The following is a 27,523-nucleotide window of genomic DNA, read 5'->3' as shown; positions in this document are numbered from 1 at the left end:
GATGTTAAGCTCTATTTGGATGGAAATTAAATTAAAAATGCAAAAAACAGCAATTTTTAATTAAATAAAACTTCCTTACAAAGCATAAGAAAAAAGTTTATTGAAACATGTTTTGCATTTAAAGCTAACTGATTTATTAAACAGTTTATCCATCCTTTCATCCATCAGCAGGAAGTTGAAGCAGACAAATTCAGACTGGAAATGAGATGCAAATTTTTGACAGTAAGGGTAATTAACCATTGGAACAATTTACCAAAGGTCGTGGTGGATTCTCTGTCTGTGACAATTTTGAAATCAAGATTGGATGTTTTTCTAAAAAGTATGCTCTAGGAATTGTTTTGGGGAAGTTCTATGGTCTGTGTTATATGACTAGATGATCACAATGGCCGTGGTTAAATATTGATTAAATATCAATCTATTGTTAGTGAGTTGAACAGATTATTTCTGGTAACTACATCCTTCAAGATTTTAGAACCAGTAGATCTCATCCTTTCACATCTAGTTTTTATTGATAGATTGGAAGAAAAAAAAACAAGCTTTCCTGATTTTTCAGCGTCCAACTGGTTACTTAACTTTGCATAAACGAGTCATTGAACTGAACTAGCTGAACAAACAGAAATGAAGAAAACAGTCTCTTCATCTGCAGAAAAGATTACTGCTCTCAAAACCTGGTCTGGCACTTCACCAACTCTGGATCCAGGTGCTTAGCCAGTGACTTCCACCAATTAAGTGGGCTGACTGTCTTTAAATCTTGGCAGCAAACAAGTACTCCAATATTATTTTTTGTGGTTGATTTAAATTATTTTAATATATTATACAACGTTTAGGCCTTAACATAGGTTGTCAATTTCAAATTTAATTTTAAATAGCATATTTTTATAAATAAATCTGAATTTAAATTAAAAATCTGATTTTAATTTTTTAATCAATATTTATCCATCCTGGTTTAAACGTTTTCTGTATTTTCATAGACAGTATTGTATTTTTTTTATTAAGTTTACAATATCAAAAAAGACTCCAGTCAATGAATTTGTAGGAACTAGTACATTTCTCAAGCAGTTACCACTAGGCCTTTGGTTTCATATCACGCTCCAGAATTGCAATAATGATGCAGAAATACATCACCTATTGTGCCTTATTGTTTATGTATGTGCTATAACAGTACTTAACAGAGTGATCTGCATTAAAAGCATGACACATGGTAAAGTTAACTTTAGCATATTATGTGCAACATTTCCATACCTTGCATATATACTACTTAGAATATGCATTAATCACATAACACAGGAATGTGCTGCAAATACCACGGGAATTGTCATATGTTTAATGGCAAATGGTGTAATGTGCTATACAAATTAATGTTTTCAATAATAAATAATAATACTTGAACCGAATCACATATATCGAAATAATCCTCAGATGTACTTTTATCGCTACTACTTGACTTTCACATGTAAATTCTTTTAAAAACATATTTAAAATAATTACGGAATAATTCTTCTGAAGCATGCCATGTCACCTTGTTATCGTAGCTCACTGTTCCATCGGGAGTGGTAGCCATGATCTCTGGAGTTGAAGCACGTAAGTGTCCAGGGCTCATAATACTGGGTTTTGCTACTCCAAAGCAGAGAATAAGATAGTTTCTCCACAGAGTTACATAGTTGTCACCACTGCTCGCTGTACTGGTTTTCTTTGCATTAACAGGGATACTGGAATTTAAAAAAAAAATAGTTAATTCCAGTTCCTAATTTTAATTTTCCAGAGCTTTTTTAAAAAACCAAACAAGCTAAGTAACAACAACTATACTATTAAATATTATATGATGTAAAAATAAAATCAATGAAGGAAATAAGAAAAGGAATCATTACAGTTTAAAGTGGCAATCATCATATCAAATACCAAAAGTCTGGATACTATTTGCATAGCTGGACTGTCAAACTGGTCTGAATATGTAGGACTAAAGAATTTACATAATAATGTCACTAACCCTTAACAAATGAAAGCCGTGTACAGAGTATCACTTACTTTGGATCCACAAGAGGCATTACTAGCTGTAACCTCGTAAAAGCATATGGCCAAGCGTAGCTAAGAGCTGTAGGACAATGTTTTGGTAAATTCTCTTGTCTAAGAAAACTGAAGAGGCAGAGAACCCATGGATCTTTAACTGACTGTGCAAATATCCAGACATGGGAAGGGCTTTTTACATCATAATGACTATTTACTAAGACTGCATTCCATTCTACCAGCCATTGCAAATCCACATTATGTGTTAATGGTAATGTAGTCTGTGGAGAGAGAAAAAAAATCAGTATCACAGTGGTAGTAACTTATTCCCAACTATTTAGGCCACAGTTCAGCAAGTCATTTAGGCATCTACTTCCTAAATAAAGATGCTCAAGTGTTTTGTTCAATCAAGGCATTAATCAGCTATAAATAGCATCTCCTATTGGCAAGAGCTGTTCCCATCAGATGAAGAAACCATTTCTCTACTGTATGTTCTTTAACTCTTTTCTTAAGAAAAATATCTATGTGAATGAAGGCTAAAAATGTGTAAATTTGGTAACTAATTACATTAATTAAATCTGAAAAACACTGATGTTATTGGGTCATAATTGTATATACAAAATTGTTTTTATATCATATACCAAACTTTTTTATTGACAAAAACAAAACAAAGGAACGAACAATGACTAAGCAGGAGGATAGATGGGCATATGTTTTTATGTACACATTTATATACATACATATACTAACACAGATATAAATTTTCAGTGAAATTTTCAGTTTTGTTACAGACTTTTGTACCTAAGTCACTTGACTTTGAAAATTTTACCCATATTTTACCCATCCATAAAACCCCTGGAACTAAGAAGATACATACCAATCATCATTCTTACAACTTTTCTTGCATGCTGTATTCCTCTTCCTCACCCATCTGTCTTTCTGCATGATAAGGTCTTTGGGGGCAGGGACTGTGTCTTTCTTTATGTTTGTAAATCACCTAGCACAATTGGTTGCTACTGTAGTACAGTGTATATTTTATGACTGCCAGGGTAAAAATAACCACAGAACTAATACTCACACTTACCACAAAGAAGGTGCTATGTACATTAAGGGGTAGATCCTCAGCTGGTGTAAATTCTCATAACTCCACTGATTTCAATGGAACTATGACAATTTACACCAGCTGAGGATCTGCCCCTATAAACATGTAATAGCTGGTGGTATATTGCAAATGTCTACCATCAGAAAATAAACAGGTACTTACTGAATCAGAAACTGCCACATGAATAAAACTTTCAAGAATAGAAGAACTTAGCTGATCCATGACATCAATCATAGGCCTGTCATCATCCTGTACAAATTAAGGTAATAGCAGTCAACTACTTTCCTTAGCTAACTGATTCTTTTCATCTTTGTTCAATACACGAAACAGAACTGCATGAAAGATTATAAGATACAGAACTGGTAAAAATATATTCAGGTGGTTGTCTTGATGGATACATTTTACCTTTTGTTGTATTAACCTCGAAGTCAAGCCCAGCTTGTGGTTTGAAAGGAAGTTAATTACTGGCCTTAGTTCACTGTTTACTGAACAAAAGTGCTCATCAGAAAATCCCATATGACTTGGGACATCTGGTACCAAAGGACTGAAAACCTAGCTTAACTGTTTAACTAAAGCATTCCTTTTCTATGAACACACATATTTGTGTTCTCAGGCAGCTAGATGGCTCAGTGTGTTGGGGCCACCGCACACAGCAAGACTCTACATACATTTGTATCTGTACACAAGAAAAGAGTTAGACTTCTGTACTGTACAAGGAATATTTTATGTGAATAAAGTTAAATGTTTATTGTGCTGTTTTTGTTGAATATACTGAGATGTTGTAATAGTGAATTTTATCTTCACTAAAAATTAATAACGCAGATGATGCAAAAATTATTTGCCCAATTCAAGGAATATTTTTACAGTATACCTTTGTGTGTACTTTATAACTGAAAAAAAACTGAAAAAGGGTTTGATGTTGTGCAAAACTGGATGTTGTTTGTGAACAACAGAACAGGTTTTGCAAAAAGAACGTTATTAATGCTTTATAGTCAACAGCCCATGAACTGTAAGGTCTGCAATAATCAGACACATTAAAATGGCAAATTCCAAATAAGCCAAATGTTTTTATATATAATAAATGTCCTCTTCCATTACATGCATTATGGTAAAGCAGCACTGTTAATTTTAGTTTAGAGCTTTATCTCTGGAAAATTTTCTTTTGAAACTTTTAAAAAAAATCCATACCTCTGCCTGCCCCAGGGCGAGAAATAAAGCACGGATCTCTTTGAGAATCAAAACTGCTAGTTTACGGGTAGCAACCTGGAAACTACAAAGTAGTACCAGTGCAAATCCTTCCACAGCATGCAGTACGTTGGAATAAGGACTTCTTTCAGACTGTATCCTATGGCTGGATCCGTTTGGTATCAGCTGTAAAGAAATGAGAAAACTATACTCAAAAGAGGGAAATATTAATGGGAGATGAGGATGAGGTTACTGAGAAGTGCTCTATTTGACCAGGACTGATCCCACCCAAGCTATCAGGCATTAACTGGGTCCCAGGAGGGGTTAGGGTGACCAGATAGCAGGTATAAAAAATCGGGACGGGGGTGGCGGGTAATAGGTGCCTATATAAGAAAAAGCCCCCAAAATCGGGACTGTCCCTATAAAATTGGGACATCTGGTCACCATAGGTGCGGTTAAATGGCTCCATGACATTCACTAAAGGAATGAGGATTGGCTCTCTTAGTGGCTCTCCACTTAATTCATGGTTAAGCCCACTGCTAAATGCCACTATCCTCCTCCTGCAAGGTGGCATGATGGTGGACAAGGGAGTACATAGTTTGTGAGGATTTAAGGCTTCCTCTCATCCTTCAGGTTAACAGGATCCACTAGGCCCTCCTAGGTATTGTGCTCTTTCCCACGTGCTGACCCTCTGAAGCCTATTACCTGCACTGGACACCAGCCACAAGTCGCAACACTATTTATTGAAATTTATTTAACCCTTCCCCCTTTTTAAGTATTTTCATAAGTACCTTTACTTATCCTTATTATCCGCACCTCCAAGGCCTCCAGGATACCCACTAGATATCTTATCATTCTTGCCCAGAGGGAAAAATTCCTCCCTGATCCCAAAAAACAACTGTATTAGACCCACAGCAGGCCTGGAAAGCAGAGGAGAATTAAGGTTTCCGGGAACCCTGGGCCAGAGCAAGTGGTGGGCCCCACCCCATCCCTTCCACCTGCTGCCCCGCTCCTATGGCAGCCCCTCCACCTGCAGCCCCGCCCATAGCCACACCCCTTTCTGCCTCTTCTCCAGGGCCCTGCCCCCATTCCACCCACGGTCCCCCCATTCTGCGCCCCCACTGCAGCCCCGCAATCATTTTGCTAGTTTCTGGCCCCCCTACCCCCACTGCGGCCCCAAGACCGGAGAAGCTCTGTTCCCCCGCCACAGCCCCAGGCTGTAGCAGGGAGTGAAAGCTACCCCAGCCCTGAGGCTGCGGCAGGTAGCGAGAGCTCCTTCAGTCCCGGGGCTGCAGCGGGGGTCCCACTGCTGGGGCTTCCCCCACCACTCCCACGCTTCTGCAGGGGACCAGGGTCAGGGCGCTGGGGGCTTCCCCTGCCACCCTGGGCTTTTGCTGGGGAGCGGGGGTGTGAGGGCACAGGGGCTTCTCCTGCTGTGCCTCCCTGGTGCTGCTACTGGGGAGCAGGGTCAGACACGGGTGCTTTCCCTGTCTTCCCTGCTCACCCGGCAGCCAGGGCTCTGGGGCCCCTGAGTTGTCCGGGGCCCCTGGGCATGTGCCCCTTAGGCCCAGTGCCTAATCCGTCACTGCTGGAAACCCAGCTCTGACAACGAAAGTACCTACTGGGCAGATAGGACAGCTTTCAGCAAGAAGAAAGCTGCAGTGTGCCCAGGAATGCTTAAACATGCCTGGAGAGGGGGTTTTGCTGGAACCAATCAGCTCCCTCACCATCCCTTGAACTGACCAATGTGGCAGCTGAGGGAGGTGAAGCTCCACTCCATTGTCCAGAGCCCCAGCCACCTTTATAACTGCAAGATCCCCATTTGCATTCTGGGCAGGAACAGAAGATAGGAAGGGGGCCAACTGTTTTTCAGATGCTGGCTCAAAATAAGCAATGAGCATTTCTACATGCATGATCAAGGCCTTACAGCAGATCATTAAATAATTGTGTTAATCTCAGTGCTGATGATGTCAAGCATTCAAATATCATGAGTCAGCCTCCTGCAAATGATAATACTGATAAAAATTAAAACCAAAATAAAGGGAGGAGGATGTCTTTTTAGTTGTCTTCTGGTTTTTGAGCCTTTAAGGTGCACTCAGGTCATGTTTTCAAGTTTTCTTCCCCGACTATACAGTCTGGAAACTTAATTTCATTTTTAAATGAAAGCTGAGATTCTCATGTGATCACGGGACTCCAAAAGCTGGGGGCTTTCAGAAAAAATGAATATTGCAAGACTCACTAAAATCATGAGAGTCGGCAACATTGTGAAGCATAGTGACCTCCTCTAAAAACACATTGGGTCTATATAGTATTATTTATTCAACCTAATCTAGCATGATATTTCATGACATAGGTGTTAATTTGGTGCTAGTATAGTGAAATACATGAGAAAGATAGAGTGATGAATTTTGGAAAGCATGACCAAATCTTTTAGACTTTGTCAGATTGTTTAGGGAATACAAACAAAAAAACTATTGAAAATTTCTATTAAAAGCAAATGGTTTGTTCAGTTTCTTGCTCAGCTGATTTTCAAAAAGTGCTGATCATGCACCTACTGTTGAAAATTAAGCCCTTTTACAATATCTCAGTTTGGGCACCTAAAATACTGAGACACCTAAATTCACTTTTGAAAATCCTGGCTATAAATGCTTATTTATCCAAACAAAATGGAAGATAAGGAATTTATTTGGACATATGGGAATTCAGATAAACTAAGTTTTTCATAAAAAGAAAAGGAGTACCTGTGGCACCTTAGTGATGGCCATTGGGGGACATAATCTTAATCACATAATGATTTTTTGGATGAGTGGGGTTTTATTGTTGCTTATAAAAGTAATTAATTGGAAAAAATCATTTTAGTCCCTTTGATGTTACCAGATAGATAGATAGATAGATAGATAGATAGTCATGAGACAATGTAACACTTAGGAAGGGTTTATATAGATGCTCACAAACCAGTGATCACAGATCATGAATATGTCAAATTTTAGAAAGTTTGAAGGGTTAAACAGAAAAACATTATGGCATTTTAGCATTATCTGTAAGTTACAGTGCTGGGAAAAAGTCTTCCTGTCAGCCCCACCACTTTTATGTGGTTTTGTTAACAAGCCTATTTTGGTTTGACATACTTTCTTCTTTGTTGGTGCACTACAATGACATGTACTATGCTGCAAAGGGTAACAGCTGTTCTAGGTACACTTAATCCTGCCTCAGCATGGGTGGATGGACTAGTAGATAACCTGTTCAGGTCCCTTCCAGCCCTACATTTCTATGCTTCTATGAGACAGCTGAACTAACTGTTTTATGGAAAAAAGTCTAACAGCAGTGAATTCTGCTGGAGCACAACTTGAGTAAATAAGGCATACATAAAACAGAACAATATCCAGGAAAAGTTAAATAAGGTCATAAATGAGTATAACTATTGGAATGCAGTTCACTTTTATTCATACCTCTGATGATCTGCTTTTTGTCTGTTCACTGGCTTTTCCTGGAGTGTGTATTACAAGTTTCCATTGTGTAAGCAACTGTAGCAGCAACTTCAGAGAAGTATCAAGAAGAGTGTGATGCATATCATTCACTTCGCGTAGTAGGAAGTTAGTAAAACCAAAGAGCACATCCTCTCTCCAGTCAACAAAGTCAACAAGTAGACCCTGAAGAGAATTTTGTGCAATGTGCCGAAGTTCATCATCCATGTGGATAGAGAGTCTGCATGTTAAAATAAAAGTGACACTAAAAATGTAAACACCATTAAATGGTGTAAGTGAGTAAAGTAGAAATTAACACTGACAGAAATTCCCCAAAGTTAATATAAAATTTCATAAAACTATTCAAGCTTTTATTGTTATTGACCACAATCACCATTGTCGACACTTTATAGAAATTCTTGCTACACCAGTACTTGAATACATACATAGATCCAAAAGGTATGTTTGCTCCAGTCCAAAAAGATACTATAGAGCAGCTTTGTGAGCAACTTATTTTTTTTCACTTACAAGAGCATGTTTCAAGATAGTTGAAATATGGCAACTTTGCAGTTTCTCAGAACAAAGAAAACTGTTGACTTGATCACTTATGAGAGCAAAAGTCTTTCAGGATAATGTGTGCACTTCAGATTTTTTATTTTTTACTTCCAAGATAAAATCAAACAAACAAACAAAAACAAACAAAAAACTCCCATGTGCCAGTAGAACAATTAAAATTAACCTTCAACTAAGAAGAAGCAAATTATAATTACTGAGAGAGAATCTTTAAATGAAATTAAAAATTCCTAACTAGAACACAAACATTGCCTCAAACTTTCATTTCTTCTGGGATATAGAAATAGAAACCACAGCTCCATCATACTCTCCATTTTTTAAGAACTAGAAGTCTATCCCCCCAAAAGCATTTTCTAAGGAACTGGCATCTTAGATCCCATTTTCTCTATTTCTATATTTGCACCTAATTTGTGTCCTTTTCTGATGGACCACAATCCATGTTTCCTCTTTAAAACAAAATGAGAAAGTCACTTCATAGCTTGTAGCTGGGCAGAATGAAACACTTAAAGATCAGTATGCTCATCACATTTTTAAGTTTGTCACTTCCACAGTGTACTAAGTCTTCATTAACCAAAAGGTAGTAATATTAATGGATGGGTTAGCATCCACTTTCCAAGTATTTAAATTTAGTTGTCCCTGAATAATTAGAAATGAGGATATATTTGTGAATAAATAGAGAAAAATCTAGAGGCCCTAATAATATGCAGTGGACCAAATTCTTTTCCATTAAAATTGTACGATGTGGTATACTTGAGAGAAGAATTTGGCTCAGTGTGTGTTAAAGTGAAGTTAATTGACTCCAACCAGTCTGAAAATTCTTCATAGGCAGGTCAAAGACTGTTTTATTCTATGCAATGAAAGTCTAATTGCCATGAAACTTCACCAACAGGTTCTACCCCAGTCAGCAAAGGGCAAAACAGCTCCTGTGGGTACCTTTGAGGCCTGTCAAACCTGAGATGGACAGCTTCTTAAAAGTAAGTATCCAAGCCCAGTGCAGGGTGGGCACTCAGAGGGAAGCAGAACTAGAGTGCAGAGCAGGGGCTGCTTACCCAGGAGAGCTGCTTAAGAGCCTTTGCTGCATGGACCCTCTGGAGACACAGAGGGACCATCTTTAATTCATTTTTCTTTCATTAGGGCCCAGGGCACTCAGCCTGGGCAACCGTAAACATACAGGGGATTAGGAACCCTTTCACAGAGACTATTGACCTTCTGCCTTGTGCCTTCTGCCAGATTGTTTTGCAGACTGCAGGATTATTTTGTTTCCCTTTTATATTTTGAATGGCTGTTATGCCCAGAAGGGAGAGAGCTGCCTCCCTCAGACTTCTAGTCAGAGGACCGCACCCCACATTCCAAACCAGAGCTACAGAAAGGTTTACAGTCAGGAAAAGAACATCTGGGATGAGAGAGGTGCTCACCCTCACCACTATAGGTATAACTTAGAATCATAGAATATCAAGGTTGGAAGGGACCCCAGAAGGTCATCTAGTCCAACCCCCAAACTTGTGACATATCCATATGAAATTCTTAACAAATTGGGAATTACTGTATTTCTCTGACACTAAAGGAAGGCAATTTATCACCTTTGCCTCTGGACACTAAAGATCACAAAACCAAGCAATAAACTCAGATTATGACTGAGTCATTCATGAAATGACTCTTTCTAAGGGTACGTCTACGCTACTTGCTGGATCAGCGAGTAGTGATCGATCTATCAGGGATCGATTTATTGCATCTAGTGTAGATGTGATAAATCGATCCCCGATCGCTCTGCTGTCCACTCCTGTACTCCACCGTGGCAAGAGGTGGAAGCAGAGTCGACGGGGGAGCGGCGGCAGTCGACGCTGTGCCGTGAGGATGCGAGGTAAGTCGACCTAAGATACATAGACTTCAGCTACACTATTCTCGTAGCTGAAGTTATGTATCTTTGGTCGATCCCCCCCTCCCCAATGTAGACCAGGCCTAACTGACACATGGAGGTAGTGGAAAACAAAACACAGACTAAAACTGCCTCCAAGCTCAAGTTACTGTATAAATGCATTGGACAACATTATCAAGAGAGATTAGAAATAAACCTAGTATAAAACCATAGCTCTGTAATACTACGGCAGTGGAGTCAGTAGAAAGGACACGAATTTGAAGAGTTACCATGGCTGCATTAAGAATTTCTCCTTATTACTCAGATATAGGACTTTATGAGAAGAACTCTTTCTGGTAAATAATTTGGCTTGGCAAAGTTGTTTTTAGGATGAAGCAGACCAGGTGATGTCAAGAAAATATAAAGACAAGTCATCCTGTAGTATATTGGTGGTAGTAAGTACTTTGGTTTCTCACAATTCTTACTGAGCAAGAAAGATCACCAAAGCCAGTAAAGCCACTTGTTTTCACTTCAGACTCTTAAATCTAAAACCTACCTTGGGGATTTGTAATGAATGGATCCAGTGGGCAGCAAAAGGCAGAATATGAGCTTGACATCTGCTTTGCTGCTCGTAATTTGAATACAGCTGTCTTGGAAGAAAATCTAGTTTTTGAGTTACAGATTCTTTCTGGGATTTGCCAAAAGACACATCTGTTCTAAGGATGAAAATTCAAACTAAAAGAATCTGTTAAACCAGAGATGTTGTTTAATCTTGAGAAAGAAAAACACATTAATAGCTTTTTGTCCAAACATCAGAGCTCACACAGACCACTACTGAAAGGTGGCCCAGGACTCTGGATTGCTTTTTTCAAAAGGATTATAGTTAGGAAAGGTTGAATCCCCAAAACTTTAGATTCCGGTATGGATTTTAGTCACAAAATGTGATGAGTCCTGAACCTGAAGTGAGAAAATATTGTAACATATTATGCAGCATCTCCAGACCAGTAAAGTCGGAGCCCTTGTGATGCAGCATGGGTGGCAAGAGAAGACTGGTGTGAGGGAAATAGCCCATATTTGAGTTGAGACTGGGAAAACTTTCATTGTTTTATAGTGAATGCACTTTATTCTGATAAAGATGTAAAAACAATTTTGTGTCTCTAGGTTAAAGGTCACTGAAGTAGTTCATAAACTTCCATCAAAATAAGACTCTCATGTTACTCCCTAGTTGCCTTTCAAGGAAGCAACAACTGCCATAGGCCCATCAAAGAATGGTGATTGAGTGCATGTGCTGACAAGTCATTACTAAGCTACTAAAATATTAAGCATGGGCCCCACATCCATTATCCCACATGGAAGCTGGTACCACAGCACAGTTTCAACCTCTTTAAACCTCTAACCCCGAGATTCCACTCTGTACAGTTTAGACACAACCTAGGATGTGGCCCAAATTGGTTGGACACTTATCTGATAATAATGGTGGCCACAATGACTTGCTTTGTCACTGTAATCCAATAATAATTCCATTTTAAGAGGAATATGTTGAAATCATTTAGCAAAGGCACCCTGACACCAGAATTGAGATATAATGGCAAAGGTGAAAGTTCTGTGCTGAAAGTTCTTTGCTACCATCATCTCTTATCATAACTGTCATACAACTGAATCTTCTCAGACTTGGACTGTGCCACTGCTATGACATCTACGAGCCCACCTCCATTGTATAGATGCCGTGCCTTAATCCCTCTCCTTCATGATAGTGATACTGTATCCAGACAACTCAGAGGTAAGGACCCCAGCTCTGGGAGATAGAGAGACCCAAGCACTCCTACCTCTCTATTTTTTCTCTTTTGATTAAAAATAATTATGATTAGGCTTGGAAAGATTAGATTTTTATTGGTAAATGTCAATTTCACTGTACACTCAAAAAATGATGTAAAATATTTCCAACAATAATAATAGAAATTTACAGATAGGCAAAGTAAGAAAAACGCTGCTTGAGAACTTATTAGAGTTTGATTTAAGGATATTTATTTTGTATATTTTGACGTGATGTTGACAATTTGTGTTTTAACAGTTATAAAGCTTTAACTTTTTGAATTTTAACTTCTACTGTCATTAGACAATTATTGTCTGACACCTCATTGTTTGAAACCCCTACATAACTGTGAAAATTGAAACGAATAAAAATTGAAGAAAATGCTTAGAAAATAAACATTGATATTATCTGTCAAAATGATAAAAAAATAAAAATCAAATTCTGCTAAGTCTAGTTATGATGTACTAGTAAGAAGAATGTGAAAACACACCATCTCTAGTACATTATGTTTTGCCAAGTTGATGTGTAGGATTCATAATCCAAAACTGAATTTTAAAAGTTGGTTTTCCCATTACTGTAAAAATGAATCCTCTCTTCTCTTGTTTAACATACGATTATGGTAAAAATAGTGAGAATTATATATTCTTCATATTACAAAAGAACAGTTTGTTTTCAAAGTGCTACCAAGGGGGTGAATCTATGTGCTGAATCACAGCGTGAAAAACATCTTAAGAAAGCACATTTGTTGCTGTATCACATTTGGGGTCTTAGGTATAATGTCTCCTCGGTCATAATGCTGCTCAGGTCAGTTGAATCTTAAACTTTAATAACACATTAGTTTGCACATCTATGTGCCTCTAAGAAATAATTACACAGACTGGTGCTCAGTTTCATTCTATTCCTGCTGATCAATCTTTTCAGTGTTTACACACTTACCTTGCCAGCAAGTCAATCAGCTCAAGTTTTGACATTCCATCAGGAAGCAATCGAGGAATAGCAGCAACACATGTTCTGAAAAGATCGATTTTCGGTTTTCTCTCACCACTGAAAATTTGAAACAGAAAGTATGGATCATCGGAAGCTGACCAAACTTGAGAAATAAACATATTCAAGGATCTATAGTTTTGCTAAAATGTTTTGGAAGAGATATAAAACATCTAAAAAAAATGTATCTGCTTGAGTGCCAGACCACTGGTAAGGATCTTGGCAAAAAGTCTAAGCACTAACAATATAACAACAAGGAAACTTCTCTGAAATAAATGACTGGCTTTAGCTGTTCTTGGAGACATGACTACCAAAACATTTGCTTATTTTTGTGGACTTACTGTAAAACGTATCATTTACCGATTCACAGTACAGTATTTAAGAAGACCAACATAATACACAGATTAAAGCACCAGATTCTGGCCCTCTCTATGGCACTGGCAAGGAGGACATCTCACACCACCCGCAGAGCACTTAGGAATTTGGAAGTGGGGAGAGAAGGGGCGGCCCAGCCAGCGGCCCGAGCACCTGTGTTGATCCCCAGATGATGTAACAACCTCTTGAAGGCTGTTACGGGCTGGCACAATTTATAGCAACCCTAAGTCTGCTCTAAATTGTGCAATGGCCAAACCGCTTCCTGGCAGCCCTGAGGATTGGGTGAGCATAAAGCTCTGTCAGAATCGAGGCCAGGGCCAAAATCTTGAAATTTCTTAAAAGCAGGCTTTCAACCAATGATTATCTTAATGACAGATATTGCAACAAGTATGGGTTCTAGTTGTGCCACTTCCTATGATCATTACAAATATTTCTGTGATTATGCAGAAGTAGAGTGGAAATCCTTCCCATAGTCTCCAAAAAATGATCATTAATTTGACTATTTTTACCAAATCTTCTGCTATTTGGCTATCTGGCATTAGTTACCCATATAAATAAGCTAACCAAAGTACAATATTTTAACAGACATAGTCTTTCACACAATTAATTATTTGTATTGCAGTAGGACCTGGAGGCCCCAGCCAAGATCAGTACCCCACTGTGGTAGTACTCTATAAAAATGTATAGTAAGGGAGAGACTCTGTCTTGAAAATCTTACAGTCTAAATAGACAAAGGATGGGAGGGGAAACCAAGGCACAGAGAATTGATGAGACTTTCCCAAAGTCATAGAACCCAGCTCTCCTGAGTCCCAGTCCACTACCCTCTCTAGACTACATAGGGTATTAAATTTGGATATCTTATTCTCATGATAAATAACACAGATGGCATTCATTTAGAAACACTGAAACGAGACTAGAGAACATCACCATTTTAATGCATTCTTGAAACTATTAATGTTACAGGTACAAACAGAGCCTATACTTATTATAATATGAAGATGTGAATTTAATGGTAGTTTTGTGGCCCTACTTGGCAGCCATGATTGCTCAGCACACTTTCATACATTCATCAGCTTGAATTTGGACTGTCAAAAATATAACAAGTCCAAATGAATGTTCAATGTACTCTGCTTCCACTGTATAATGCATGAATATTATTTTTCCTGATGAATTACTTGCTGTAGCTCATGAAAGCTCATGCTCAAATAAATTGGTTGGTCTCTAAGGTGCCACAAATACTCCTTTTCTTTTTACGAATACAGACTAACACGGCTGCTACTCTGAAACTTAATAGTATCTGTATCTTAAAGCGTATCTTATTTGAATAGACTCCCATTATGAAGTTCTGCATTTACTTGTGAAGTGCGTTAAGATCCACTAATGAAAAGCATGATGTAAGAGCTAGGCATTGTTATTATCTCTAAATTATAACTTTTCATCTGAGAACTTAACAATCTGGTGATCTGTCCTAGTACTTCATTAATACTGATACCACTACAAGATAAAATTTGCAGGGCTTCTAGGTAGACAAAGCAGGTTCAGTATTAGACATTTAATTAGTAAAGAATTCTTTGCTAGCAGTCACTAGGGCTAATAGTTCGTGCGTTGAGTGGAAGCTTGTGAGCTAACAGTTCAGGAAGAAACCTTTACAAGGGTAGATGTGAAAATATTTATAAATATTATGTCTCTAGGTGTTCCAGTAGTTTAGCAACTGTTCAGAGCACTCCTATGGGAGGATCCTAATCTGACAAGCCTTCATGTTCAGACATTATCTGGGCTAGTGAGGGTTCTGTGGACATAGCATGCAATATTTTACTAAGGAATGGCTGACATGGCTCTGCAGTGATCTCTTTGATTGATTCAGGAACTCATATGATGAATTCTGGACGAAGTTGCTTCCACCTGTTTACAGCTGGAAGGACAGTGTTTACATGTTGAGGGTGGGAAATTAAAGCAGACTAGAAAGGATTTTTTTTAAGTCTACAAAAATTATTACAGTAATTGTAAAAGAATGTGTATATGCAACTTTGGCATATGATGGCTTTGAGTGTAGTGCAGAGATTGGTAGACCCCTGCGCAGATGCAAAATTTGGGTCTGCATCTGAAGCGATCTACAAAGATGGTCCGTGGATGTGGATATCCAGGAATATAAGTGGATATCCGCATATTTGCATGGATCTAGACATAAAATTTGGATCTGCATCCATCAGCGATCTGCAAATATAAAGCGGATACCCACAGATTTGCAGGGCTCGAGCAATCAGCAGCTCTGCAAACATTTAGGAACTGTGAGAGATGTTTTAATGATTTTGTTCAGTTTCGGGAGGAGGTGGGCCTGTCCACACTTTGGACAATCCTGGAGGACTGGGTACTTCAGTACATGGTGTAGCTGGCAAGCCAGGGGCTGGTGTCAGCCATCTCCACTTTCCTATTGGGACTTTCATTTGTCAGTAGGCTGAATGGTTACCAAGATGCTTGTGGCAGGATTTCAGTTGGGAGGTTTATAGTGGGGTGGTCATGAAGCACTGGCCCCAAAGACGACCCACATCACCCCATCACTGTTAATACTCTTAAGGATTTGGTGCAAATTCCTGATCTCATATGTCATTGTGGATGAGAGGCAACCTTGGTCCAGGTGGCGTTCCTGGTATAATTCTGGGGGGCTTTTAGGATCAGCAAATTAGTACCTGGGCCATGGAGGGACACTTTGGGAAGGGCTTTGGAATCGAGGCATTTACATTGTGAGGATGATTAGTTATCTTAACATTGAGGATGTCAAAGATAGATTTGGGAGGCCGGGGTCAACCCATTATACTGTAGGAAGGTGACGAGGTGAGAATCTGCCCTGTGGGGGCCATGAGGGCATATATTGCAATAAGACCAATTAAAGATGGGACCCTCTTTATTCATAGTGATGGAAGCACCCTCACAACATACTGGTTCGTTACCATTTTAAGATGGGGGCTGATGACATGGGGCTTCTAGCTCATAAATTTGTTTCCTATTCATTTCAGGTCAGGGTGGCTACAGCAATGGCGCAGCTGGGTCTGGGGGCCAAGGCAATTCAGGCAATTGGGCGTTGGCATTCTAATGCATACAGGATGCAGGTGAAACCCTAGCTTGGGAATTAGAAATAATGTTGCTTATGTTTCCATTTCAGACAATTGCAGACAAGTCAGCAGCCAGTGGAGAACATAAGAGCAGCCATACTGGGTCAGACTAAAGGTCCATCTAGCCCATTATCTTGTCTTCTGACAGTGGCCAATGCCAGGTGCCCTAGAGGGAATGAACACAACAGGTATGGATCTGTGGGCACAATATTGTGTATACAGTGCCCAGGCTGGCTTTCAGGTTGACTGGAGGTTCACAGCTCGGCCTCAGTGGTGAACCAATCCAGAGATAGCATGGCAGGAGAGGCATGATACGGCACCAGTGGATGCCCCTTGTATACTCTGGTGACCCAACAGCAGTCACCAAGTGTGACTGTAGTTCACCTGGGGGAAAATGACTTGGGAAAGTGTAAAGGGGTAGACTTGATGTTCAGAAACAAGAGGGACGTGGTACGGATCCTATACATTTTCCAAGGAGTAAAAATTATTTGGTCTGATGCAGGGTGTGGAGCAATGAAGCCCCTGCAGATCGACAAGGCTAGGAGACCTGTGAACAGGGGTACCAGAGTTATTCAGGGAGGATGGGGTCCACCTATCTGATTGGGGAGCTGATCTATTTTTGGCTGACATTAAAGAAGGCGTCAGTAAATAGCTGGCTAAGTATGGGGGGGAGGCAGCCAAGCAAATTACTGGTACCTCCTTGCGGCAGATGTCCAGTGCAGGTACTTCATAGGGAATGGATATGGTGATCAGATAAAATGGATTAGTTAAGGATTTAAAGGAGGTATTCTTTAAAAGAGCGGAGAAAGAGGGTTTGGGGCTCCCATGACTAGCATGGCAGGGACTCAAACCATCTTCCCCCTTTTTTCCCTCTTAACAAGAGACATGGTATGTCTGCCTGAGCTGAAAAAAAAGGGTGTGTCATGACCATTAATTTTTCCTAAAAAGCTTGGACACCCAAAATGCTCTGAAATAGCTGTGAGCACTGATGAGCATTATGGGTATGAGCACCAAGCATAACACTTTGATGCTGAAATAGCATTATTATTATTTACATAGTAACATTGGTGTGCATGATGTTTAATAGAAATAAAAGATGACAGAGTTCCTGAGCCAAAGAGCTTACAATCTAATTTAGACTAACAGAGCAATGGGAACCAACAAAGGAGAACAGAGGAAAGGCAGTTACAACACAAAGGTTATTCACAGCCGTAACAATGGCTGGATTTCAGCCAATTAGTGGAGTTGACTGGGTATTTGCTGTACTGCTGGTAAGTTGGCCATTTTGTCTGACAAACCTATCAAAAATCCACAACAGTCCAGCTGCCTCTCTGCTACCATATCTCTCCAATGGTCTCATTCTCTACAAGGGGCAAGCCTCCTTTAAAGGGCTGGCTCTCTGATTGTACAACAACTCGCTCTGTCCCTCCCACAACAAGGATGGGCAATGTCTGTCCAATGATCTGGCTCCTCTTTCCATCAAGGCAGTTTTCTGCAAGCAGCTGCCCGGCTTCCTTCATCACATGACACCTCAGATTGCTCTGTATCTAGTAAAAATCCCTTTCCCCTGGAACACTCAACAGAGAACTTGTTCAGTGATTCATACTGAATGTATTTATGAATGCACCAGTGAAGAAATGCTCCTTTTAATCCTCTTAAATTCGAGGCCATCACCACAAGATGACTTGGGATTGTAATGAAGGTTTGATTTTGACTGTAGTCATGGACATTGAGGAGAAATTTCAAAACTTCTTTACTATTAACTGTAGTTCTCAAAATTTACTGACACCATTTTGAAGTTCAGTGATGGCAGAAATATTTAGCAACAGTGGTCTGAGTCATTCCTTTACATACTCTGCTGATAGGCCTGCATTGTGGACACTGGTGCTTTTTACACTACCTTCCCATTCCTAAAATTCTGAGGTCATTTGGCCGCTTTACCACATGCATGCAAATAAACACTAAAATCCAGAAAAACAAAGCTATATTTTCTAATTAAGAGAGGGGGTGACATCACTGACCAGTCCTGCTGTACCCACAAATGGTGGATTTCACAAAAGGCACTAATTGTATACATTAGCAAATTGTACTTGTCACTCTCTGTCCCTATGACAGCTAAGACAGAACTTGAGACTGGTTGGAAAAAATAAAGCAAAAGGTCCTTTTGAGTTATTTTTTCAATCATATGGGATTTTTCTTTACTTTCATTTAACACTCACGTGATCATGTCTTCAGGTTCCTTGTTTAACATCTGTATGTTAGTTAGCATCATGCATCGTCCGACTTCTTTATCAAGATGTCTTAGTATGTTGTCCACAGCTTTTCTTACTTGAGAATAATACAATGACATACCTGTAAAAATATATATTTAAATTTTTAAAGAAGAACATAATATTAATAGAGATTCAGGCATTTTGAAGAAGGGAGAGCCTTATTCTAGTAATGTTACAAGAAGTAAAAAAACACAAAGTTTTAACTATAATGTAACCTATTGCCTCAATTTACTACAACCTGATTCAGAGCCAGATCAGCTACCCTTTCTCATGGTGAGTAGTACCCTACTCTGAGAGTAGTCCCAATGATTTGGACTACTTATGGGAAAAGATACTAACACAGCCTTAGTAGCTTAGTAACTGAAATCTGACTGTAAGTGTTTAAATGAAAACTGAATTTTATATAATTCTAGTCCACGTCCTGAAAAGCTTTATTATATATTTAGCCACCCTCTTAGACTTTGAGAGCTTTAAAGAAACCTGACAAAAATAAAGGTTCTGAGCCAGCAGCTAGTCTTAAAATTAACACAAAAATTGGATTTGAACTAGCTCTCAAAATACTCTTTTGGTATGAAAAATTAGGTCATGCTGTTTTGTATTAAATACGATATTAGCTTCATACTGTGATACACTCGCAAATGGAAATCAGATAATTTAAAGGGAGATATAATTTACACAATTAAAAATGTAAACCCCAAAACATAACACTTTTTACTTTTATCCTATTAGGCTGAGCTTTTCAAAGAATCCCAAGGAAACTTTAGATAAATCACCACCAATCAAGAGGTATTTCTTAATCTGCTTTTCTCTAGCTATTTCACTTTTTAGCAGATAAAGCCAGCATAGGTTCAGAACTCTGAAATGACCTCAACATTCAACTTCTTCATATGCTCTAAATCCCATGGTAGTGTGGGAAACATATGAATAAGTAATCTACCATGATTTTATATTACATTGAACATGAATAATTGACTCTCCATTTCATTTCAGAATTAAAATTCTGTTTATAAAAAAAACAACGAATGCAGCCTCACGAAGTGGAAACCAGACCGTTTAAAGCAGGTGCTAAATATTTTGCTGCAAAACTACAGTAACAAGAAATAAATTAATAACAAGAATTCAATCCTGCAGACTTTTCATACTAGCTGCAGAGCTTACTAATGTGAATAGTAATTGAAGTAAATATGATTAGCACTAATACCTAGTAGTAAGTGTTTATAGGATTGGGCCTTAAATTTTTATAGTTTTTTATTATCATGATTATATACTATAGTACACAAAATATTTTTCATTGGTGGGGAATTATACTGCACTTGCTTCCAGTACTTGCTTCCAGTTTCTTCCAGTACTCAAAATATAGATACTCTACAACTGATGGTGTTTCTCAAACTAGTGAATACATGTGGAGTACAAACACTGTATTTCAATTACTAGCAGGGAAACTGAACAAACAAACAAATATTCAGCATTCAGAAGATTTATCTATTTACTTACATACTCAATGAATCATTAAATATATCCCAATAAGCTTAAATTTAAGAAAATAGAATTAATCAGTCTAAAGGATATATTTAACTAAAAATACATGATAAATAAAAATACAATTAAATACATAACTATATTAAAATTTTCTACATATTCACTTAGAAGTCTTGTACATGGTTTCACTGGTCATTATAAGTTTGCACATTATTACATGCCTTTTACTGACCTATCATTTTAGCTTCCTCCTCTGTGAGAGTTTTGCTTAAGTAAGTTTTCTTCACTCTTAGAGTGTTTCCAGAGGGAAGGACAGCTCCAGTAACTGGCATTGGAGGTTCACCATCTTTTTGCTGCAAGCTATCAGCAATCACCAAGAAAGCTCTCAGACCAATATTCATTCTCTGTAAAGTTCAAAATATGAATGAATAGCATAGTCAAATAATTACCACTCTGCTCACATTTCAGAAATAAAATTTTGCTATACCAAATCTGAATAAATTAAATTACAGAGATATTTCCCTCTGCCAAAATTTGAACAGAATAAAATGTTTCTACTCAACCACATTAAATGTTAGTACATATATCTATGTCTATAATGCAAACTCCATACAGTTGTGGCAATTACAAAAAATCCGTGGTATAAACATTCAACAATATTTCCTACAATGCATCATATCTTGTATTAAATAAGGCTAAAATAAAAAACGGCTACTCACCTTCTCGTAACTGTTGTTCTTCGAGATGTGTTATTCATGTCCATTCCAATCAGGTGTGTGCACGCTGCATGCATGATAGCCAGAAGATTTTTCCCCTAGCAGTATGCATAGGGTTGGCCTGTGCACCCCCTGGAGTCGCGCTTACATGGCACCCAATATAGAGCCCTGCCAACCCGACCCCCACTCAGTTCCTTCTTGCTGGAGACTCCGACAGAAGGGTAGGAGGGAAGGTATTGGAATGGACATGAACAACACATCTCGAAGAACAACAGTTACGAGAAGGTGAATAACCGTTTTTTCTTCTTCGAGTGCTTGTTCACGTCAATTCCAATCAGGTGACTCACAAGCCCAAGTTCAGGAGGCGGGGTTGGAGTTGTCCACCAATTGTAGTACCGCTCTGCCAAAGGCCGTGTCATCTCTGGTCTGCTGGGTGATTGCGTAATGTGTGGTGAAAGTGTATATGGAGGACCACATCGCTGCCCTGCATATTTCCTGAGTAGGAACCTGAGCCAGGAAAGTGGCTGAAGAGGCCTGCGCCCTGGTGGAGTGTGCAGTGATCGGAGGGGCAGGCACCACTGCCAGGTTGTAGCACTCTCAGATGCAGGACATGATCCACGACAAAATTCATTGAGAGGAGACTGGTAGACCTTTCATCCTGTCTACCACAGCCACAAACAGTTGAATGGACTTCTGGAACAGTTTTGTTCTTTCAAAGGCTAGTGCTCTGCAGATGTCCAATGAGTGAAGCCTCTGCTCCCTGCCGCTCGAGTGCAGCTTAGGAGAGAGCACTGGGAGGAAGATGTCCTGGCTGATATGAAACTGGGAGACAACCTCTGGGAGGAACACAGGATGTGGCCTCAGCTGAACCTTATCCTTACAGAACATCATGTAAGGGGGCTCTGATGTTAGGGCCTTGAGCTTGGACATGCTTCTGGCTGAGATTATCGTTACCAGAAAAGCCACCTTGTACAACAGGTAAAGCAGGGAACAAGTCACCAGTGGTTTGAAGGGTGGCCCCATCAATTTGGAAAGGACCAGATTGAGGTCCCAGGCCGGGACCAGCTGCCTGACTTGCGGGTATAGCTTGTTGAGACCTTTCAGGAAACAGCTGACCATAGGGTTGACGAAGATTGACCGGCCCTCTGCGACTGGGTGGAAGGCAGAGATGGCGGCCAAGTGAACCTTTATTGATGACATGGACAGCCCCTGCTGCTTGAGATGGAGGAGAGTCTAATATAAGTGGCATGGAGACAAGCGTCAGAAACGAATGGTGCTGTGCCAACCAGAAAATCTCTTCCACTTGGCAAGGTAGGTAGCCCTTGTGGAAGGCTTCCTTCTCCCAAGCAGAACTTGTCTAACCTGTTCCGAGCAAGAGAGCTCCGTCAGGTTCAGCCATGGAGCTTCCACGCTGTGAGGTGCAGCAACTCAAGGTTCGGGTGTTGGAGGTGGCCGTGGTCATGAGTTAGTAAGTCCGGGAAGAGCGGCAAGGTGACTGGAGCATTTCCAAGAGCGATGTGTACCAGTGCTGGTGGGGCCAGGCTGGAGCTATCAATATCACCAAAGCTCGTGCCCTCCAAATCTTGAGGAGCAGCTTGTGAACGAGAGGGATAGGTGGAAATGCGTATAGGAGATGGCCTTCCCATGGGAGAAGAAACACGCCCGTGATGGAACCTGGACTGTGATTCAGGAAGGAACAAAACTTCTGGCACTTCCTGTTGCGTCGCGTGGTGAAGAGGTTTATCTGGGGAAAGCCCCCAAGTTCGCAATGTCCGGACGAAGGGACCACTCGTGGCCTTGGAATGACCTTCTGAGATAGTCCGCCAACTCGTTTTGTACTCCAGGGAGGTACGATGCTTGCAGATATATCAAATGTTCTACGTAGAAGTCCCACAGCATGAGGGCTTCCTGGCACAGGAGAGAGGAGCGTGCACCCCGCCGTTTGTTGATATAAAACATCCCCGTTGTGTTGTCTGTCATAACTGATACACATCTCCCTCTTAAGTGGGCTCAGAAAGTCTGGCATGCCAGGTGTACCACTTTCAGCTCTCTGACGTTGACGTGGAAGCAAGTTCCGCCTGAGACCAGAGGCCTTGTGTCCTGAGGTCTCCCAAATATGCTCCCCAGCCCATAACTGACGCATCTGTCACTCGGGAGAGAGAAGGCTGAGGGCTGATAGTATGGGCTCCCACACATACTACCTGTGGGTCAAGCCACCACTGGAGGGCGTTGAGGACTGAGCGAGGCAGAGTCACAACCCTGTCCAAACTGTCCCGAGCTGGCCAATACACCGAGGCTAGCCACGATTGGAGAGGCCAGAGTCTGAGGCTGGTGTGTTGCACCACAAAGGTACAAGCAGCCATGTGTCCTAGAAGTTTCAGACAATTCCTTGCTGTTGTGGTAGGGAACTGCCTTAGACCTTGTATGATGTTGCTGAGGGACCGAAACCTTGCTTCCGGGAGGTATGCCCTGGCTTGTGTCGACTCAGGTACTTCCCCTATGAACCCTGGACAGCACTGATTTCCCCTCGTTCAGAAGGAGGCCCAGTTCGTCAAACGTTGTTCTTATGAAGTCGACTTGTGCCTCCACTTGAGATCTGGAGTGGCCCTTGATGAGCCTGCGGGGTAGGTCCAGTTCTTGTCCAGGTGTGCCATCCTCAACCACACCTTCAAAAGGCTGGTTTGGGGCCCGAAGGTGGCTCGGGTTGGCTAGAGCTGTGGCCTGAGGACGGGTGTGGCCTTTTCCTGCCACCCCATTCCTCCTCCAGGAACCGTCCTGTCTGGTTTTGTTGGTAAAACTGCTGAAGAGGCTGCAGCCTGAAGTGTCTGCGCTGTGTAGTGGGGATGTGTATGCCCAGGGAGTTGAGGGTGGCCCTCAAGTTTTTTAAACTGTGCAGTCTCCTGGCTGTTTTTTCAGAGAAAAGGGCCTGACCTTCAAAGGGTAGGTCTTGGATGGTCTCTTGGACTTGGTAAGGAAGCCCACAGACATTGAGCCAAGAGGACCTTCTCATGGCCATCTCCGTAGCCATGGTTCGGGCTGCTGCGTCAGCACCATCAAGAACCGCCTGCAAGGAGGCCCTAGAAATGAGTTTGCCTTCCTCCACCAAGGCATTAATTTAGGAGTGGGTGTCTGGTGGCAATAGCTTGGCAAACTTGGCCATCGCTCACAGGTATTAAAGGCATACCTACTAATGATGGCCTGCTGGTTTGAAATGCAGAGCTGCAAACCACCAGTGGAGTAGACTTTTCTCCCGAACAAGTCCACTTTTTCACCTCCCAATTTTTAGGGGAGGGTCCCTGAAACCCCAGACACTCCCTTGGGTTTGCAGCATCCACCACCAAGGAGTCGGGTGTAGGGTGGGAATAGAGATGCTCATATCTCCTTGAGGGGATGAAATAGCATCTCTCTTTTCTCTTCTCTTTAGGGGGCAAATAGGCTGACGTCTGCCACAAAGTTTTTGTGGTTTTGTGGTTTCAGTTATAGTTTTGATGAGTGGCATAGCAATGCGTGAGGGCCCAGAGGGGGCAAGGATGTCCACCCTGTATCCTCTAGATCAGTATCCTCTACCAGCTCCTCTGCCTGGATCCCCAAGTTCTGGGCCACCCTGCACGACGACTGTTGCAGGACCCTATCTTCCAAGATGGGGCCTGTTGATGTGCCCACAATGGCCTCATCTGGGGAGGAGGAGGCCGAGAGCACAGCACATGGCCTTAGTCAGTGCCCTTGGCCCCAAGAGGGTCACTTTGTCCATTGGGGTGCTATAAACGCTGGTGCTGCAGTCGCCGGTGCCAAGGAGGTCGGTGCCGAGATGGTCATTGGCACGGAGGTCTGAGCAGCAAGCAGAGGTACCGGCGTCGTTTCTGGTGCCAGCTGCTGCGTGGGGGTGACCAACACCAACCTGCATCTCGATGCCTGGCTCTGACCCTGGGCTTGATGATAGGCCCAGGGAGTCCAAAAGGGCCACTGAGTGGTGGTTGCCATTGAGGTGGCCACAGTGCTGGAGGAGGCTGGCAGTGTCGCCAAGATCTAGACTTCCTACTGCTGGACCTATCTAACTGATAGGACTCTGCCTCAGACTCCGAGGTCTCGAAAAAGGAAGACCACGGAGGAGCGGTACTGGGTGGTGCTGATGAGCAGTGCCAGGCCTCTGGGGATTGGTGTGGTCCCCCCACATGGGCAGCCGGCACCAGGGAGTGGCATCGCGGAGATGGGGAGCGGTGTGACATCATCGCCGGCTTGCCCTAGATGGGATAGGTGCCTGGGTTATGACCAGTGCCTCGTCCCTCCTTGGAGAAGGCAGTGCTGTGAGGCGAATATGGTCCTGTGCCACCTCAAAAGTCTTTGGAGAGGAGGGGAGTTGAATATCTCGGTCTGACGGTCTGGAGAACGGTAGTGGGTCAGACTCGACTGGACCCCTGGCAGCGCAGGAGTTGACGAGCTCCTGGGAGGTGCTGGGCCCAACTTAGGCTGGATGGGCTGAGGCCTCCCAGTCGCTGGCTCCTAAGGCTTAAGAGGGGGAGAGCACCGTCTCTCCTGCCTCTTTTTCTTTTGGAGCACGTGGATGAAGACTGGCAGCTACCAGAAGTCTTATGCTCAGCACCGTTTCAGTGCTGGGAGTCCTTAGCCTCCTTCCTTAGTGCCGGCTTGTTCACCATTGGCGCCACGCACAGAGGAGGACGCACTTGGCACAGGATCGAATGACCTGAGGTCGGACTGTGGGCAGAGGGCTGCCTCCAGGAGGACAATTCTAAGTCTCTGCTTGCGATCCTTAAGGGTTCCTAGCCGAAACCCTTTGCAAATGCAGCACTTGTCCTTTTGGTGACTCTTGCCAAGGCACTTCAAACAAGAAATGTGCGGGTCGCTCCTTGGCATCAATTTACCACAGACTTCACACGGTTTGAACCCCGGTGACTGAGGCATACCCTGGTGTTGGGGGACGAAACAGGGAACCCTGGAACCTAGCTGGAACCCTCAAACAGAAACTTAGAGAAACTGCTAACACTGCTAATACTACTAACTAAGAATCTAACTATATACAAATGATAGTGGGACACTACTAGAGGTGTTTGCAGAAGCACGAGCAAGAGAAGTTCCAGCTAGCCGTCACTGGCAGTAAGAAGGAATGGAGGGAGGGTCAGGTTGGCAGGGCCCTATATTGGGCGCCATGTAGGTGCAACTCCAGGGGGCACCCAGGCCAACTCTACGGATACTGCCAGGGGAAAAATCTTCCGGCTGTCATTCATGCAGCGCATACACACCTGATTGGAATTGAGATGAACAAGCACTTGAAGAAGAATATAAATTATTCTAAGCAATCAAAATTAAAGCTGAACATAATGCAATAAATACATATTTCAGTAAAGAGTGTGCATATATGTCATACCTCTGGATTCAGACTGAAAGCTTTTGCTGGTTTTCCAACACAAAGAAAGTCAAAGATAATTTCTTTCATTGCAAAATCTAAACGTTCCTAAAATGGAAAAAGGAATTGTTACAAATCATATGAAGTTGCTTCTTTTGTTAAATGCAAAAGAAATATTGAAGCAGGATGTCATCAGGATTTATTTAAATTTATTTAGGATCATATTTTCAAAAGTGCACAGCACCCACAATGTGTTCTAGACTTTCAGTACAACTCAACTCCTATTCCAGCTACTATCTAAATGGAAGTTGCTGAGTACTGAGCACTTTTGAAAATCTGGCCACTTAATTTAGGTACCTAAATGAGTAACTTTGAACGTCTCTTTTTTAAATTATTTGAATTTCACTTGAGCAATTGTAGTATTAATGTGCTATTTTATAAAACAAAAGTCTATTCACAGATGCAATGTGTCTAAAATTCAGCAAAGCATTTAAGTATATGCTTAAGTGCAAGCCCATTTAGCAAAGCACTTAAGCAAGGGCTTAATTTTAAGCATACATGTAAGTGCTTTGCTAAATGGGGATGGTTTGCTGAACTGAAGCCACAAAGGAGACTAGAATTCTACTGTGAGTGCAGAATTTATGTGGTAAACTCCCATTAATACCGAATAACATTATGTGTGTCAGTCCCTGCATTAAAATTGCATTACTGGAACCGATCCTGCCACTTTCCCTTGTTTTACACCAGTGCAACTCCACTATCATTTCTAGCCTAATCCACACCCACAATTTACCATTGCCTAAGAGAAGGCTATCATTAGTGGGGGATGAATAAAGTGACACAATACCGAGTTTATTCTGCTATTAATAATTTATTAGGAAAATAAATTATTCATTACTTGGACACAGTTCTTTTCCATACCTGTGCAATGAACTGTATAATTTTCACAAAGATGTTTAGAGGCATATCCCTTGGTACCACACCACGGGACCCTTTTGGGAATAGCGTTGTGACAATGGTTATAAGTCGACTAAGAAAAGAAAAAAGCAAGTATTAGCACAGTTCCATTCCTTGCAGATGAGTGGCAGGTGTATCTTCTTGTTTAATCATCCCAAATTCTGTCTGGAAATCTTGGTCTCATTTAGAAAGCCTCAGGTATGGAGAGGCGTTTCCAAATTAAAAGGTGCAGTAGTAGCTTGCTCTATTTCTTTGTTTCTAAGTTTGGAGT

The 27,523-nt window shown here is 41.3% G+C and overlaps 1 protein-coding gene across 3 annotated transcripts in view; it reads right to left on the bottom strand.

Annotated features, from left to right (window-relative positions):
- The window catches only part of FRY (FRY microtubule binding protein), a 320,853-nt gene that overhangs the window by 135,494 nt on the left and 157,836 nt on the right, over positions 1–27,523 (bottom strand). For all 3 annotated transcript variants that reach the window (XM_084635515.1, XM_084635516.1, XM_084635517.1), the window contains exons 13-22: positions 27,217–27,325; positions 26,317–26,403; positions 20,450–20,621; positions 18,685–18,817; positions 12,933–13,040; positions 7,741–7,996; positions 4,295–4,477; positions 3,269–3,355; positions 2,026–2,285; positions 1,520–1,709 (exon numbers count right to left, since the gene is read on the bottom strand). In XM_084635515.1, the coding sequence (XP_084491641.1) occupies positions 1,520–1,709; positions 2,026–2,285; positions 3,269–3,355; positions 4,295–4,477; positions 7,741–7,996; positions 12,933–13,040; positions 18,685–18,817; positions 20,450–20,621; positions 26,317–26,403; positions 27,217–27,325 (1,585 nt within the window). The remainder of the gene's footprint in view (positions 1–1,519; positions 1,710–2,025; positions 2,286–3,268; positions 3,356–4,294; positions 4,478–7,740; positions 7,997–12,932; positions 13,041–18,684; positions 18,818–20,449; positions 20,622–26,316; positions 26,404–27,216; positions 27,326–27,523) is intronic.

The sequence above is a fragment of the Lepidochelys olivacea genome, assembly GCF_965140295.1.
Source record: "Lepidochelys olivacea isolate rLepOli2 genome assembly, chromosome: 1".
NCBI classification, from domain to species: Eukaryota; Metazoa; Chordata; order Testudines; family Cheloniidae; genus Lepidochelys; species Lepidochelys olivacea.
Note: the sequence above shows the minus strand (reverse complement) of the source record. Positions and strands in the feature narration are given on the sequence as shown.